This window comes from Leuciscus leuciscus (genome assembly GCF_965113295.1).
Source record: "Leuciscus leuciscus genome assembly, chromosome: 16".
Classification (NCBI taxonomy): domain Eukaryota; kingdom Metazoa; phylum Chordata; class Actinopteri; order Cypriniformes; family Leuciscidae; genus Leuciscus; species Leuciscus leuciscus.
The window spans coordinates 36807312-36824719 of NC_138740.1; the positions used below are offsets into that span (position 1 = coordinate 36807312).

Genomic DNA, 17408 nt, shown 5'->3' on the forward strand with positions numbered 1-17408 from the left:
GTTTTTCTTAGTGATTATTTGTGAAAGTTCTTTCAAAGGAAACTCTACACCAATTTTTTTTTTCATTGTACACTGTTTTTTTAAACCTCATTTTTGCCGATTAGCCTTTTTTAATTCAGCAAGTGGCATTCAGTTATCATCTCATGAATAAATAATTATCTATTTTGCATAATGCACTCCAATTTGGTGTAAAATGTCTTAACTAATGGGAGTCCAAGCAAATAATGTGTCAAGAATATAACAACAGATGATTTTGCCTCCAATTCAGTCTTGGAAAAGTCTAGCGCATTGCACTGTGGGATACAACATGTCTTCTTAAAGATGCATGTGCAGTGTGTATGTTTCTTTGTGTGTGTGTGTGTGTGTGTGTGTGTTGGTGCTGAAAGATTAGCGTGACTGGACTTCATGAAGCTCCGCCTCTTGCACGTCACTCTTCCCAGCATGCCTCACTGTGGCTGATTTTACAGCATAGTAAATGAACATATAGACGTTTAAAGCATGTGAAGATCTCTAAATGAGAGACTACACTCATGCCGGTCCGAGAATTCTCTCATCTTTCCTGCGTACAGTGTTAAACGTTTTATTATCTGGTGCCTGAGCACTTAAAAAGCTGTTATGTGTGACCCAAAACAAGGAGTTTATAGTGGAGAATGTCTATCTGATCTGGCCCTTAAGCTGAGCTTTAAAACTTCCAGTTGTTTAGACCAAACATGAGGCCTGTAATTCAGCAACAATAAAATCAAGAATTTCCAATGACGTCAAGAGTTTGGATGGATGTCAGTCAATGTATCTAATCGATTTATTCTGGCAAATTATTCATATCCAACTTCAGCACGTACATTAGTGTTCAAAAGTTTGGGGTCGATACGTGGTTTTTTTTTTATGTTTTGAAAAGAAGTCTCACCAAGGCTGCATTTTTTTTGGTCCAACATACAGTAAAAACAGTAACATTGTGAAATATTATTACAATTTAAAATAACTGTTTTCTCTTTGAATATATTTTAAAATGTAATTTATTCCTGTGATCAAAGCTGAATTTTGAGCATCGTTACTCCAGTCTTCAGTGTCACATGATCCTTCAGAAATCATTCTAATATGATGATTTGCTGCACAATAAACATTTCTGATTATTAACAAAGCTGTGATGATTAATATTTTTGTGAAAATTAACAATTTTTTTATGATTCTTTGATGAGTAGAAAGTTCAAAAGAACAGTAATAATTTGAATTATTTGAATTTTGAATATTTGAATCTTTACTGTCACTTTTGAACAATTTAATGCATCCTTGCTGAATAAAAGTATTTATTTAATCTATGGGCAGAAATTCCCATAGACTTGCATTGCACATGCAAAAACCACTTACATGTGTTTCAGAAAATGTATACTATGTGTGTGTTTAACAGCCGGAATTTCACAGCATACAAGTTATCTTATGATCCTCTCTCACAGTCAAGTGAAAGCAAATTTCTGCATGTTAAATACATACACACACACACACACACACACACACACACACACACACACACACACACACACACACACACACACACACACACACACACACACACACACAGGCCTACGTGATGCAAACACACACGTATCTCTGCGCAGCTGAACTTTACATTCATAAGCACATAATAATTTGTGTGTTTCTTTGATTTTAACTGCAGGATAAAATGTGGAAGTGTGTGCACTTCAGTGATAATGTCAGTTATTTTATTTCTAATTATGTCTCAGTCTCTCTCAGACACTTATTTTTGTCCATACTGGAACTCGTGCTGTTAAATGCCAGTTTGTGTTTCTTTGTCTACTAAGAAAAAACATTAAATTACTATGTGACAGACACAAACACACACCCATAGACCAATACAACTCACAAAGAAAAATATCATCACAATTGTTTCTCCTAGACAGTATTGCATGTTTCCTACAACTGAGACTCATGTAATCTCACATCAAGAGTTTCAAAAGAGATCTTAACAATGTCTGTTAACAATGAGATCTTAACTGTGCTTGAATGGCAAAATTGTAAGTTGATGATCTCAATATGAGCTCCTGGACTTTTGGGAGAAACATCTTAGACAAAGTTGATACTTAAATGAGACCTAACTGCGAATTCAACTTTTTATCTCTATACTCTATTATATCTTTACTATCAACAATTATTTAATTTGCTTATATACAAAGTTGCACTGCACAAAAGTTTGGGTTCGGTAAGATTTGTTTAATGTTTTGAAACTGAGAAGTCTCACCAAGGCTGCATTTATTAGATAGAAAATACAGTAAAAAAAAGAATATTGCAAAATATTATTACAATTTAAACCAACAGTTCTCTATTGTAATATATTTTAAAATGTTATTTATTCCAGTGATGCAAAGCTGAATTTTCAGCATCATTACTCCAGTCTTCAGTGTCACATGATCCTTCAGAAATTATTCTAATATGCTGATTTGCGGCTCATTTCTTATTATTATGAATGTTGAAAACCGTTGTGCTGCCTAGAATTTTTTGGGTGGAAACCGTGATTCTCCCATTTATTAGAAATAAAAATCTTTTGTAACATAAATTTCTTTACTTTCACTTTTGATCAATGTAATGCATCCTTGATGAATAAAAGTGTTAATTTCTTTTCTGGCTTTTTTTTTTTTTTTTTTACCTTAGAAAACTCTCGCTTAGAAATGTGAAGTATGAACAAATACACACACACATGAATCTGTGAACACCCGTCTGGGCTCTGTTTATGACAAAACAGTATGATTACAATAATCATAAGTCTTATTATGCTGTGGGATCACATTACCGTGAGGTTTGCATTTCCGCCTTCAGCTCAAAATATGACAGTGTTTATACTGTGTGTTCGCACTGAATATATTCATAGAACTAAGATTGAGTACAACATTCCATGTCTGCAGTGCATGTGTGTTATGTGTCTTGGTTATTCCAGTGCTGTTAAATCATGTGTGTAGGTTATTCTGGTGTAGATATGAGAGAGCAGGTTGGTGATTATTGCTGTACACGCGACCACACTTTGGTTTCGGGTGCCACACTTGGAAATGCCTGTGGGTGTATGTCCATGTATATGTTTGTGTGTGTGTGTGTGTGTGTGTGTAGATATGATGGTTTTAGCCAGCGTTTACGTTTTGCAGAATGGGCACATCTATATGTGTGTGTTTCTCAGGGAGGGGTGTACATGTGTGTTTTTGGAGTGAAAGTGTGTGTTTTGTGGGTTTTTGTGTGTCTGCACATGTTTGTATGTGTGTCTCTTTCTTAAACTTTAGAAACCAATGTTAAGGGTGGAGGCCCTGCTATCTAATCTAGAACACTACTTTCTTTTGCTTTCACTTTCCCCCCCTTTTTTAGCCTTTTTAGCTATTTCCCTTTTCCTTTCCTTTTCTTCTTCATTTTTATTAGTGTTTGCTAAAGTAAGCAGAAGTAATACTATTCCCCATCTTATGATTTCTGCTATGAATGACACCTCAGATATTTTATGTCTGGTTAATAATGAAAAGAAAATCTTGACTTGTGTCAGCAAGAAAATCAAACTTGTCTCCTTTTGGTAAAAAATCATTGGTTTAAATCCAAAGGTCATTTGTTTGATCTGTGTAGATTCACTGTTTTTTAAGTTATGTAATGAGAATTTTCACATCTTCGTCTCTATCAGCTCCTAGTTCACTACTCAGGCCATTGATCAGGGAGTCGCCATTTAAAGGCACACTATGCAGTTTCCGTTTTTCTCAAACAGCGACCCCTAGAGGCGCTGTGGAGTACTTGTATTTAACGTTACAGTCATAAACACCACTCACGTAGAGCCGTCTCTGCACTCTTCCTGAAATGCGTGCTAGTGTCTTCCATAGAGGCGGCTTCATATGTTGTTGATGTATGTGACGTCGTGCCGTAAAGCAAGTCGTGATTCTTGCGAGATTTGTCGGGGCGCCACCTCTCAAACCTGCATCTGCTTTGCTATCGGGATGATTCGCCCTTCTACGAGTTCGTTTACCATCGAAATGACTTCGAAGCTGTTAAATTAAGGTACAAATCTTGCATAGTGTGCCTTTAAGTAGGGTGACCATACGTCCTCTTTTTCCAGGTCATGTCCGGCCGGGATTTCGAGATCGCCCAAAATATCCGGGATTCGGCTTTTGCTTTCTACAGTCACCATTCATTATGTTTACATTATTTGACACTGACACGTACATGCCAGCTTTGCAGGTCATGCATTCTGCTTCACACGGATCCCGATCGAGACGAAAACACAGGAATTTTCTTAGCAACGCACATCAACCGATCACTTGTTTAGCGTTCATGTAAACACTACATTCAGATTCACCAATCGGAATTAATTCAGTCCTATTGAATCAAAAGGTGTGCATGTAAACAAAATTAATGGCGACGAGAAAGCAAAAGCCGAATCCCGGATATTTTGGGCGATCTCGAAATCCCGGCCGGACATGACCTGGAAAAAGAGGACGTATGGTCACCCTACTTTAAGGGCTGTCTCAATCGCAAAAAATGTCAGTGCACTGAAACGTTCGCTCCCTAAAAAGTCACCACAATGCACCGTGAAAACCAGGGAGCATCAATGCTCACTATGTTCTCTTAACGGAAGTTCTGAAGCAAAACATAAATCACATGAGCCAACTCACTACATACTATAATGTTAGAACAATGCATAAAACCTAGCTAGTCATTTACTAACACTGTGAATGAATGATATTGAAGTTCATATCCCCTACACTGAAATCTATGAACTCTTAAGAGATGCTTTTTATAGTCTTTAGATTAATGAGATCATTCCAGCTCCATGTTCATTTTGGCACTCATTGATTTTGCCGTGTGTTTTTAATCAAGCCATTAATCTGCAGGAGGAGCTGCTACTGAACCCACTGAATGATCTATTTGTGTTCACTGTTCAGTACTATAAGAATACTAGCAAAGCATCTGCCAGACCAATTTATATCATTTATACCACTATTATCTTGATGGTCTGTGGTCAGCACTGAAACACAGAACAGCTGATAAAACACAGTATACACAAAAATCCATTGTGAAGAGATAACTGACCAAAGCTGAGGTCAACAAGCCGTTTCCTGCTGCCAGCTTTCATTTATTAACTTACTCATTAGTGGTGTTTACTAAGGCAAGCTATTACTTTTTTGCATGGGCAAACACCACTAACTATCAATTATTTCTCTCTCGCTCACTGTAAATAACTTTGTTTTTGCACATATTGAATTTACAAAGATTTCAAAACACTTGAAATGGTCAAATGTATCATTAGTTGATTGAATTTAGATGATTGAGAAGCTTGGAGCCATTTGAGGCCGCTTTTTGCTGAGTGTGGATCATTATTTGGTCGTTTGTGGAAAAGATTTTCCATCATTTGTAATTCAGCGAGTGTTATGAGTTATTTTATGTTTTCTTTTCCTCATATGCAGCGAGGCCCTGTAGATCGACTCGAGCCGCTCTGCGATTGGCTCAGGGCGTGGCACAGCAGACTTAGGGGCGTGTCCTCCTTAATGATGGTGTGTGAGCTCTGTGAGCGTTTGATCTGGTCTTGGCTGGGTTATTTGTGGAGTGTTGGGATCATTTGGTTTGGACTGTAATTAAAGCTTTGGGTCAACATGAGTATAATCAAAGCAGTCTGGGTGGTACACTAAAGCACACACACACACACACACACACACACACACACACACACACACACACACACACACACACACACACACACACACATAAACACAATGATACACACAAGCTAAGCTGTAATTTTAGTGCAACACTGAATAAAACCCTGACTGAAACACGGGAGGAGGAACTAAAGTTTAAAGCACATAATTTAGAGACACAAAGTAAGTGTCTTGTACAGCAGAGTATATGTATCTGCCTTCAAAGTGTGTGTAGCCTGAGGCAGAGGGTGTGTGGATGGGCTACAGGTTAATTTTATGCTCAGAATAAGACAGCAGTTACTAGTCTACACCACTTTTGCACAATATTAGTTACAATTTAAATGGGGCCTATTATACCTTTTTTCAAAGTCTTGATTTTTGCGGGGGTCTACTAGAATAGGTTTTCATGCTTGAATGTTTAAAAAATACATTATTTTTCATATATTTTACGTTGTTGCAACTCCTCTCGTCTCAGTCTGTCAGTAACGCTCTGTTTAGTTCCTGTCTCTATGAAGCCCCTCCTTCAGTAAAGCACAATGTGCTCTGATTGGTCAGCTGGATCAGTGTGTTGTGATTGGTCAACCGTTTAACTCAACCAGGCCCCGCCCCTTTATTCTGCGTATGCCTTGGGCGGGAATTATTTAAATGAGAATATTGTGACGTGTTTGTTTGTTCCCTGAAGAAAACTCAAGACTACAATGGAGGCATACAGAGAATAAAGGCCCGTTCGCACCAAGAATGATAACTATGAAGATAACAATAATGATAACTATATTAGTGTCCACACCAACAAACGATAACGTTCTGTTTATTCTAAGCGCTTGCTGCAGGTTTGTCGTCTGCCACTTTAAATGCTCAAGCTCTTTAAAGGTGGAATGGAATCTGATTGGCTGGTAATGTTTTTATCGTTCATCAGCTGGAAAAAAATCGTTCTGAAAGTGATTCCAATGATATTGTTTTTCTCTTTATCATTATCCTTATAGTTATCGTCCTTGGTGTGAATGTGCCTTTACTCCCTTTGGAGGGACTTTGTGCTTTGTAACTTTGCAGACCATTTTCATGTTCAAACAGCAACATTACACACTAAAGAAAGTCTCTTATGCTCACCAAGGCTGCATATATTTGATCAAAAATACAGTTATAAAGAGTAATATTTGAAATAGAAATATTTTTTTAACATAAATGCATTTGTTTTATTAATCTAATGTGTCCTTGCTGAATACAAGTATTGATTGCTTACTATCCCCAAGCTTTTGAATGGCAGTAAACTTCACAGTATGTATATGCAGTATCAGTATAGTTGTATTCCAGTCATGTTTGAGCCTGGAAGAAGCAGTCCAGTGACCTTTGAACTGTGTGGTGATATATAGGTTCTATAGAGCCAGAGCTCTGAGAAACAGCTCGTGTGAGATGATGGATTAGTTCATAAAGAGGATTAGCAGGAAAACTTAGTCTGATTTGTGGACGTGTTCTTAACATTCTCTGATACATGAATAACTGATGATTGAATACAAAAGCAACACTCGTGCCACAGTAATGACAGATTGGACAAAAACACAGGAAAGAAGCCAAATCAGTTCATTCACGCTTCATTTCAGTAAAGTAATCTGTATTTCATCTTCTGCTTTTGATGAAACAGCTTGAGGTTTGCTTGAATTAATTTGTTAATTTGTTTTTCATTCATTGGTTTTATATATATATATATATATATATATATATATATATATATATATACACACATAGGTGAAGTCATGTTCCTGTAGCATCTCCCAAATCATACTTCTTTTTTGCTGTTATTGCTATAACCTTCATTATGTTAAAGGGATACTCCACTTTTTTGGGAAATAGGCTCATTTTACAACTCCCCCAGAGTTAAACAGTTGAGTCTTACCGTTTTCGAATCCATTCAGCCGATCTCCGGGTCTGGCGGTACCACTTTTAGCATAGCTTAGCATAGATCATTGAATCGGACAGGACCATTAGCATCTCTCTCAAAAAAATGACCAAAGAGTTTCGATATTTTTCCTATTTAAAACTTGACTCTTCTGTAGTTACATCGTGTACTAAGACCAACAGTAAAATGAAAAGTTGCGATTTTCAGGCAGCGCCTGAAAATAGGTCTAATAGGTTAGACAAACTTAGTCCAGGTCACGTTGGAAGTTACCGAGCTGGGGACTATTTTCAGGCGCTGCGTCATATCATTACGCCTGCTGGACTCATGGTACGGCAGCAAAGTTTCTTGATTATTACGCAGGAATGAGAGTATAGTTCCTAGCCATATCAGCCTAGAAAATCGCAACTTTACATTTTCCGTTGGTCTTAGTACACGATGTAACTACAGAAGAGTCAAGTTTTAAATAGGAAAAATATCGAAACTCTTTGGTCATTTTTTTGAGAGAGATGCTAATGGTCCTGTCCGATTCAATGATCTATGCTAAGCTATGCTAAAAGTGGTACCGCCAGACCCGGAGTTCGGCTGAATGGATTCGAAAACGGTAAGACTCAACTGTTTAACTCTGGGGGAGTTGTAAAATGAGCCTATTTCCCAAAAAAGTGGAGTATCCCTTTAAGGTTAATGTTAATTTTAGAAAGGCTACATTACCTACGACAGTAGGTAAGATGATGTTTAACAGATTTTTGGCTGTTTGGATGTTATTTTCCCCACCTTCGTGATGTCGGCTGCATGGGACTTTATTGCATTTTGATGAAAGATTACAAATATAATTTTTTTTTACTTTGAAATGTACTAACAACTCAAATTTAATTTCATGTTGACTTAACTGTGTTCTGCTTATGTGTTTTATGTTGCAATATTTTATATGCTCTGCTAAACCCAGCCGCACTGATTTCATGTCTTTGGATTAATGTGATCCGTGTGGTGCTTCTATCCTACTGTAAATCTGTGCAAAACCCTCGTTCTGAAGCCTGTGTGATGACTGTGTCCAGGTGTGTGGCCTCATCTCTGCCGGTTTTCTGTGTCCGCATGATCTATTAGTGACACACACAACCAAACGCTAACTGATGCTGACGTCAAGCATGAAGATGAAAGAATGTCAAGTGATTGATGGAGGGAAAAACACACTCTTGCTGATGGCCAACAGTGCATGTGCGGTACAGTAGAAATGTATACTTAAATATACACGCGTTTACAGGGTGGGACGTGCTTGCCTGGGCGTAGGGCCCATATTTAGATCAGAATCTGTATCTTTACAGCGAGTTAAATTCACGCTGCTAAATATCCATGGCAAATTGTCAGGTTAAGGTAGTGGTTACGCATCCAAAATGCACATAATTAGAGGAAATGCTGTACACAGTAACCTTTCAGACCCGTTTCACCTCTGAACAAGCCATAGAGAAACTCAAAGACTTGCTGTTTTTCTTCATGCTTAAATCATTTAGTACAGAGCAGGTTTCAGAGATCTGCAGGTATCAGACAGGACATCAGACTCTTTGAAGGTTTTTCAACAGGTTGAGAAAATACAACTTTAGTGATGCCATATAAGAACCATTGAAGTAAAAAGAAAGAAACAAAGAAATTCTTATTGTGAAGAACATTTTAAAAATCTAATTAACATTTTTCCACTATAAAGAACCTTTTGTACAATTGAAAAGTTCAATGGATGTTTCAGGTTCTTCATGGAGCCATCAATGCCAATAAAGAACCTTTATTTTTAAGAGTGTTAATCCTATAGGTTATAAAGCCCTGCTCCAGAAGTTAGCATCACTATCCTAAAGGTTTAGAATCAGAGCAACATGATCCTACAGTAGTGTAAAGCCGGACTGACACTGTACGATATACAAAGTTCTGTCATGAAACTCTCACAGGCTAATAGGTCCTGAACTCAACCGGCTTGCAGTTACGTCATTCTCTAAGGGCTCAGCTGATTGTTTCCGGCTGTATCATCAGCCAATGAGCTCGCTGCTCAACCTTCAAATACTTTCAGAAACCCTCCACCCTCTGTATAGATCTGCTACGGGTAATTCATGTACAGCAGCGGCAGGATGTCTTACTTGCTCTTAAGTGCTGGAGCTCTTTGAAGTGTAATGAATTCTGATTGGCTGTCAGTGTCTTACGCAGCAATAACAGCAGCAGCGTAGCAGATCTATTCTGCCAAGACTAAATATATTAACATTGTTATACCCGTTACCAACACTCAGAGTTGTCATGACAGAAATACGATAGTATAAACTTTTCAGACTGTATGAACATGATCCCCGCTGTAAGCCATGTCACACTAGGCGCGTTTCCATTACAGATTTGCGCAAAACTTTTGCGATTTTTCTTCTTCTTCTAAATGTCGACAAAAAACAATTGCGAAATGACGCCGTTTCCATTAACCGATGTTATGCGACTACAATGTCATTTTTTCCTCTCATAAGTCATTCCAAAAATCATTGCAATAGACGTTGGTAGGTTTATGTATATCTCATCCACCGCACTGGCCATTATTATTAATCGAAGGAGACGCATGTGTGTTATCCAATCATTAATGGCAAGGAAAAACCCTTATACTTGAGAGCGGCTCATATGAGGTGTTTCTGGGTGTTTCTCACTCATTTCTGCTTCGGGGTCTTGATTGTGGCATTTATTTGAGGTTTAGAATCCAGTATTCCTGTAATTCTTCTGTCTTTTATGAATTTAATAAAGAACTCTGTCTCGTATTCTGTCCAAACACACCGCGTCATCTACGTCAGCTGACCTGTAAATGTGCAAAAACTGTTCCATTGCAGTTTTGCGAAATCTTTTTCGAATTGCTTGAAAAACCACCTCATGCGAGCGTAAAAACTTTTTTGCGATAAATGGGAGTTTTTGCGAATTTGACGTGTTTCCATTGGGTAAATTTTCAATTCACAATTTCAATTTGCGCAATTTGAAGGGCAATTTGAAAATATACCCAATGGAAACACGTCAAATTCGCAAAAACTCCCATTTATCGCAAAAAAGTTTTTACGCTCGCATGAGGTGGTTTTTCAAGCAATTCGAAAAAGATTTCGCAAAACTGGAGATGGAAACGCGGCTACTGTAGGATATCTGTTGTCATTAATGTCAGACTGTACAGCAGTCGAGACGCGTTAAAAATGGACACATGCAAGAAGATTTGTCTAATAAAGCTGTGACACGTTCGTTCAGTGACTGTGAGCTGCATTCACATGCGGGATACAAATGGTGGCTAGCAAACAAAAACAATCTCTAGCATTCATTTTGATCATGGCTTTTCTTGAAAAAAAAAGGGAAAAAAACAAAGACGTGTGTGTAGAGCAAATGGTGGTTTGTTGTTGTCTCACTAATTGCATCATCCGGTTCTGCGCTCCTATTGGTTTGATTTGACTGTTGTCGTAGTAAGAGAAGCCACACAGCAGGACTGCGCCTCAAAACTTCTGACACTGCTAGAGTTTTGTCTGAGGTCAGATTTCAATGCATTGCTCAATAATCGGCTGTCAGCAAACATGTCAAACTAATCAAAGACTTCAGATTTTGGCTCATGATCAGAGGAATCTATTAGGATTCACAAAAATTTGTCTCAGGCGGCCAAATCATTGCCAAAATCGTAGTGTGCACCAGGCTTTAGTCAAGCTGTTTTACACCAGGCATCCAATTATAAACTGCCTCAATGATTGTCTCATTAAATATTCATGAGATTTGTAGTCACAGGAATTCACATGCTGTTTAGTTTCAGCATCTGAGTCAGTAAAAATAGCATCCTCAAAATGTTTTACTTTAATATAATGTGAAAGGTGTTTCTATTACAGGTGGTTGGAAGGGAGAAGCAGGTGACTATGAAAATTAAAACTCTCAGTGACAGAGCAAGTTATTACATTTTGATGAAAGAATATAAAAACTAGGAACTTGTATACATTTGATTTCATGTTGACTTCTAAATATCAAACCATATATGCAGATATGTTAACTGAAGTGAAGAAATTGTATTTATTAGTGGATTTACATGGCAATGACAGTCACGTATTTTGCATGCTGTACTCGTCAAATCTGTTTTATTAATTAATTTATTTATTTATTTACCTGAATATGGGACTGGGGCTAAGTTGACATATTTTTTTACTCCAGTGAATATTTGTCATTTTATAGACACAAAAAGCTATTGAATATTTCCACTATCATTATTTAGGGAACAGCATGTAAAAACAATGCAAAATTCATTAATTATTAAAACAAATTAAATTCAGCAATAAAGCAGCTCTACAGAAGACAATAGTGTCATTACAATTACAAACAATTCTTGTTTCATTTTGTTGACATTAAATCAGAAAATATTTTTTAGGAGTAAAATGTTTGCAGGCAAACTACATATGAACCAACCGTCTGTAATGAATATCAGAATATAGAATAAAACTGTAAAGTTTGGTGTATATGAGAGCTACTGAAGTGGAGATATCTGGCTTATTAAGAAAAAAAGAAAAAAATTATTTTGAGAAATGGCCTTTAAAGATATATATTGTAATGGAAATCTAATGGCACAGATATAAAGTGCAATAAAATAAACACTTAAAACTGTTTTTTAGATGCTTGCTTTCCACTAGTCTGAAACAACACAATATGAAAAGGCCAAAATCTCAAATTAACCAGTGCATTTTTTTTTTTTAAATAAACCTAATGTTTTTGTCTGCAGTATGTAAAACAATTATGAAATACAAAACAATTTTGAAACCTGTAACAAGACAATCCAGCGTTAGTCCTGCATTAAAATTAACCCTGGGTTAACATCTTGAAGTGTGAAAAGCCCATTGGTATCCTAACCTTGGCAGGGGCCGAGGTGCCCCGGTGTGCCCTCCCACAAGGGGCGTATGTACGGCTGCTGTGTAACCCGACACCCGGCGCTCGCCACAGCTGCTCTCCAAACTGCTATTTAAAAAAGGAAAAAGGATGAAACTTCCACTCCTGACTCCTCAAACCCCCCAAGCACCAAACATCCAGTAGCTGCTGTAGCTGTTGCCAACCCGGCATAAATGCCTACAGCACCCGGGCAGGACCGGACAGAATCGCCCGCGGATTATTCCCGTCGCTCCACGGGAGGGATTTATGGTGGTGTCGCGCGCAGCAGACCGGTGGGAGATCGTGCTCATTCCGCACAACGGTTTATCCGATGCATGAGACGACGGCTCGCGCTCTCGGGCAGCGACGCAGTCACGCAGATTAACGGATCAGGATTTTGACTGCCGGGACAAATGAATACAAATGAATTTAGCGACCCGAAGGAGAGTCCGCAGAACCTCTCGTCTGGTGGCAAAGTAAGTCTCAGTTTTACCTCATATCAGGTACCTACTTAACGGGTCAGTCATGCAGGTCGGGCACCTCCGTTACCCGGTTACACCGGAGACAAAGAGCGCTTGGTGACTGGATGTTTGCGCAGGGCGCGCTGGTTTGTGTGTGTTGGTGCCGGGTGAATGGGTGCTTGTTCGCGCGCCGCTTTACCTGTGTTACTTGGCCAGCGTTCAGAACTGAACAGAACCCGATCTTTAACTGAAAGGGTCCAGGTGTACCAGCAGAGATGTGCTCGAGCCAGCTCTTTACCATCATTACGCGCAGGCAGCATAGGTTTCTGAAGAGGTCCAAGAACTCCAAGGTCAGTTTAATACAAAACTTTTGCGCATTGGCATGTGGTTTTGACTGTGGATGAGGTCTTTGGGTTCATTTCTAACTCTAGGAAAGGGCTGTTTACATACGACGCATTCTCGCTATTTTTATTGTCTTTTATTGTTCCTTTATGGATCCATTTAATATTATTCCAATAATTGGTTTTTAATATTAAAACAAATAAATAACATTTCATTCATTCAGTGAAACCACAGTAGTCTAATTGAGTGTATGTTTATAGGGACACTTTATGACTGGGAAAATGTCCCAATTATCCTGAATTAACCCTGCATGTTGTAATATTAACAACCTGTCGGTTTTTGTTTTATTACGAGTCCAACAATGATTAGCGATTCATTCTAATTAATTCAGTAACTTCAGACAGATTCAAGTGTTTTGGTTCACTTTGGAGAACCGGCTCGTATAGTGATTCGTTGAATTGGACTGCAGAGTTCATGCTGTAGCCTAGATTCAGAATCATTATCAGTTTATTTCGCCTCAAGATGAACGGAATCGAATGTCATCGCTTCCGGTATGTTTTGCGCTCTAGGGAAACGCGCTCAAGGTTCTATTCGAGGCGCTCGTGGAAACTTGGAATTCTTGGAAGCGTCTGTTGAAAATAGTCTCAGTGTGCTTGTATGTTTGTGTGTGTACGTGTGTATTTGCAACTGGGCATCAGTCAAACCGCACAGAGACGCTAAACAAACAAGACTTCCGTTCCTCACACCTTCAACTGTGGCTCTGATGCCCGTGATGCGAGTGGACGCGTCACGAATGAATGAATGGATGAAAATTATATGATCAATAAGTTATGACAACATATAAGTTATAAAAAATTAAACTCATTTTTTAAATAAGTCAGTTTAATGTAATTTAAGTTGAAATGACTGAAACATCCAAGTTGATTGTAGGCTACTTAAAAATTGTAGGCAGCAACTTTTTTTTTTTTTTTTTTTTTACAAGTGAATGAATGAATAACCTGTTCAGGTCTTAGAATAGCAGAACAACTAGGCCTAGATGTAATGACATTTCTTGCATCATGTAAACCGAGAATGAAATGTGCTTTAACTTGTACTTGACTATAGAGGTTATTCAGCAATATTCCCATTTATAACATTCCAGGAATGTTTTATGCAACAATCTATAGAACGTTTGCCAGTGTGTGTAGCCTATATAAAAAATATACAAAAATACAACAAGCAAATGTTTAATCAGGTATAAAATACTCAATAGTTTTACATAAGCCTACATATTTTCAGAGCAGTGAAGAGTTAAAGTGTGCTTTCTGTGACTTTGCATGTATGGTTGTTTATGGTGTGTGTGTTATAAATACCACTCTGACAACCAGTAAACCACATATTTTATGATAGCTACCCAAATGCATTGCACGTAACTGGGGCAGGAAAGCAAGAAAAAAAAAGTCCCTTAAATTAAAAGATTAAAAAACGAAACTAGGGGAAAAGGCCATGAATAAATCTTGGAAATGAACCATTTGAACCACTTCCAAGCAAACCTGAAAGTGAATAGAAACTGTAGTGTGCTAATGCTGTTCAATTGTAGACATCATATCACAGCTAAGGACACACATTTCTATTAAACGTTATTTGATTAAGCAATTGTGACCCTTCCGCTAAAAGATGTAGTCCCTGAGGTGTAACCATAGACTGTGGGTGTAACTGAGGTGCGCAGTGATATCTAGGCCTACAGTAGCTGGTGAACAGGTGTTTCCCTTCATAGCTGAATTATGTGTATTTAGCACTGCTGAAACGCTGAATTGACCAACCAACTATCCGTTTCATAACTATGTTTATGGTACCTCTGCTTTAGTGCATCTTGTGCGGTCTGATCTGAGCTCTCGAACCGCTGTTCGTTTGTTTGTTTTTGATGCCGGTGATACCTGTAACCGGATACTTTGCACTTCCGCCACTGTCCACCAGGGTGCGCCCTACATAACACTAACTTCAGACCAGACAGGAATATAATGATGTTGGATCCTCTCTGTGAGAGATATGTGCTTGTGTTCTTCATATACACTTATATACCTCCAAATTTTAACTCAAACTTGTATTTTGTGCCTAAAAGGGAAGAGTGAATAGGATAAGGATGGTGTTGTAGAGCAGGGGTCATGTTCTTCCTCATCAATGTCCATCACTGTGTGCCGAATAGAAGGAATTTTCCACTCTTCTATTACTGAAGTAAAAGAGAGAAAGAGAAGGGTTGTTGTATGCAAGGATGGGTCTGTTTAGTCGTCTGTGTACATAGTGTGTGTGAGTTTACACATTTGTGTGTACATGTGTGGTTGCTACCATTGAAAAAAATTCCACTCACTAAATAACTAGGCCTGGAAAAGGGACACTTGAGCTAAATACGCTATTGACACTACACACACTCACTTTTACTTTAAATGAGGACATAACCCCATAGACTTCTAATGATCTTATATAAGCTAATTATAATGAGTATTTATTTTATTTTGTAATTTTTCCCAACTGGCAACGTCCTTGGATGTCTCAGAATGGTTTTGTCTGATTTTCCTTACTTCTGCTGTCAAGTTTGTCCCCAGACTTACACATTCATATTCACTTTTTCTTCTAAATCTGCTTTGACTTTAGTTATTGGATATTTTAGCATCACCTAGAGATGTGAATCTGTCAGTTCAGTTTAACACATTTTCCCATGTTCCCATGGATTTCCCTTAAAAAAAATCAAAACTTTAAACGAGATAGATAAGATTTCTGTTATTGCATTATACAAATATTCACTCACAGTGTTTATGGGACTCGAGATGCTTGACACATCCATGAGTAATTCTCTGCAATGAACACACACACACACAATAGAAAGAGCACATTCAGCTGCGACACACACACACTGTTTCTCACTCATCTGTTTGTGGTGGCTTACTAACTGTGAGGTCAGACTGGCCGGTGTTTCTGCCGTTCTGATTGGCTGAGAAACTCTGCGGCGAGACGCTTCACTTCCTGACTCAGGTACGGGGATCCTGGGGGAGTCTAGGGCCGCGTGTTTGTGCATGGTAGATAAAAGTGTGTGTGTTTTGTGGTCACCAGGTAATGTTTAAAGCAGCTGTCAGGCGAAGGCGCACACACACACTCCGCATACATGTCCGCATGCACAGTGGGGGTTTGGAGCGCTCCGTCTACCCTGCCAATCATAATTGAAATCCTTTCCCTATGGGTCACTTCCTCTTTCATGTGCCTGTGAAATCAGAGGTTAGGGTGCAAAGGTCAAAGTTCAACAGGGTCAGTCTGGCAAAAAACTACATCTGAGGTTCCTTTGTGGAATCGTCACACATAAAGTCTAACAGTTTTCACTGTAGTATTAGTGTTGTTTGCTAAGGTAAGCTGATGTTTCAGGGGTTATTTATCTGTGAGTATTTTATATATATATATATATATATGTATATATTTTTTATTACCTTCGCCGTCATCTGACATTCAGTTAAACACTGTTAAATGTAATATTTAGCACACCTCAAAATAAATACTATACTGTATACTACTTTTAAAAAAATGCCGTAAAAACTGTAATATTGTTATGTTATTACAGTTTAAACTATTAAAGTTTTCTTAAACTGTTTTCTATTTGACTATATTTTAAAATGTAATTTTAAATGTGTTTTCAGTGTCGCGTCATCTTCAGAAACCAACTTAATCAGTCATATTATTATCAATGTTTAACATTTGTGCTGCTGAATATTTTTGTGGAAACCATGATATATTTTTTCAAGGTTTTTTGATAATTGGAAAGTTTAGGTAAAGTAATTTCATGCCGCTGCCGATAGAAGCTCCGGTTGCTTTAGAAACGGTCAATGTTCTGAGACGCCAGCTTATGACTGCACACTCGCATTGCCTGGTTCAGCCTGAAAAATGCAGTTTTTTGTCATGATTTGAGTGTTTTGGAACAAAATTTATGAGAGTTTTTGTCAGATTTCAATTGAAGATTTCAAATGGAATTTAATTAAGCTTGGTGAACAGCTTTGGAGAATTTGATGTTTCCCCATTCAAAGAGATACAAAAAGCTGTACATGCATGACTGAAATAGCTGACCGAGAGGCGTTTCAAAGATGGAGTGAATAAAAGCCTAAATTCAATCTGTTCATCATATAAAGTGATTGTGTCCCTTCA

At 38.1% G+C, this 17408-nt stretch overlaps 1 protein-coding gene across 2 annotated transcripts in view; it reads left to right on the forward strand.

Annotated features, from left to right (window-relative positions):
* The first annotated feature begins 12472 nt into the window (after window positions 1-12472).
* Window positions 12473-17408, forward strand: part of col27a1a (collagen, type XXVII, alpha 1a) — a 64259-nt gene continuing 59323 nt past the window's right edge. The window contains exon 1 of one of the 2 annotated variants that reach the window (XM_082140636.1): window positions 12473-12917. In XM_082140636.1, the coding sequence (XP_081996762.1) occupies window positions 12865-12917 (53 nt within the window). In that variant the 5' untranslated portion in view covers window positions 12473-12864. The remainder of the gene's footprint in view (window positions 12918-17408) is intronic. The other variant, XM_082140635.1, reaches the window with a different exon arrangement.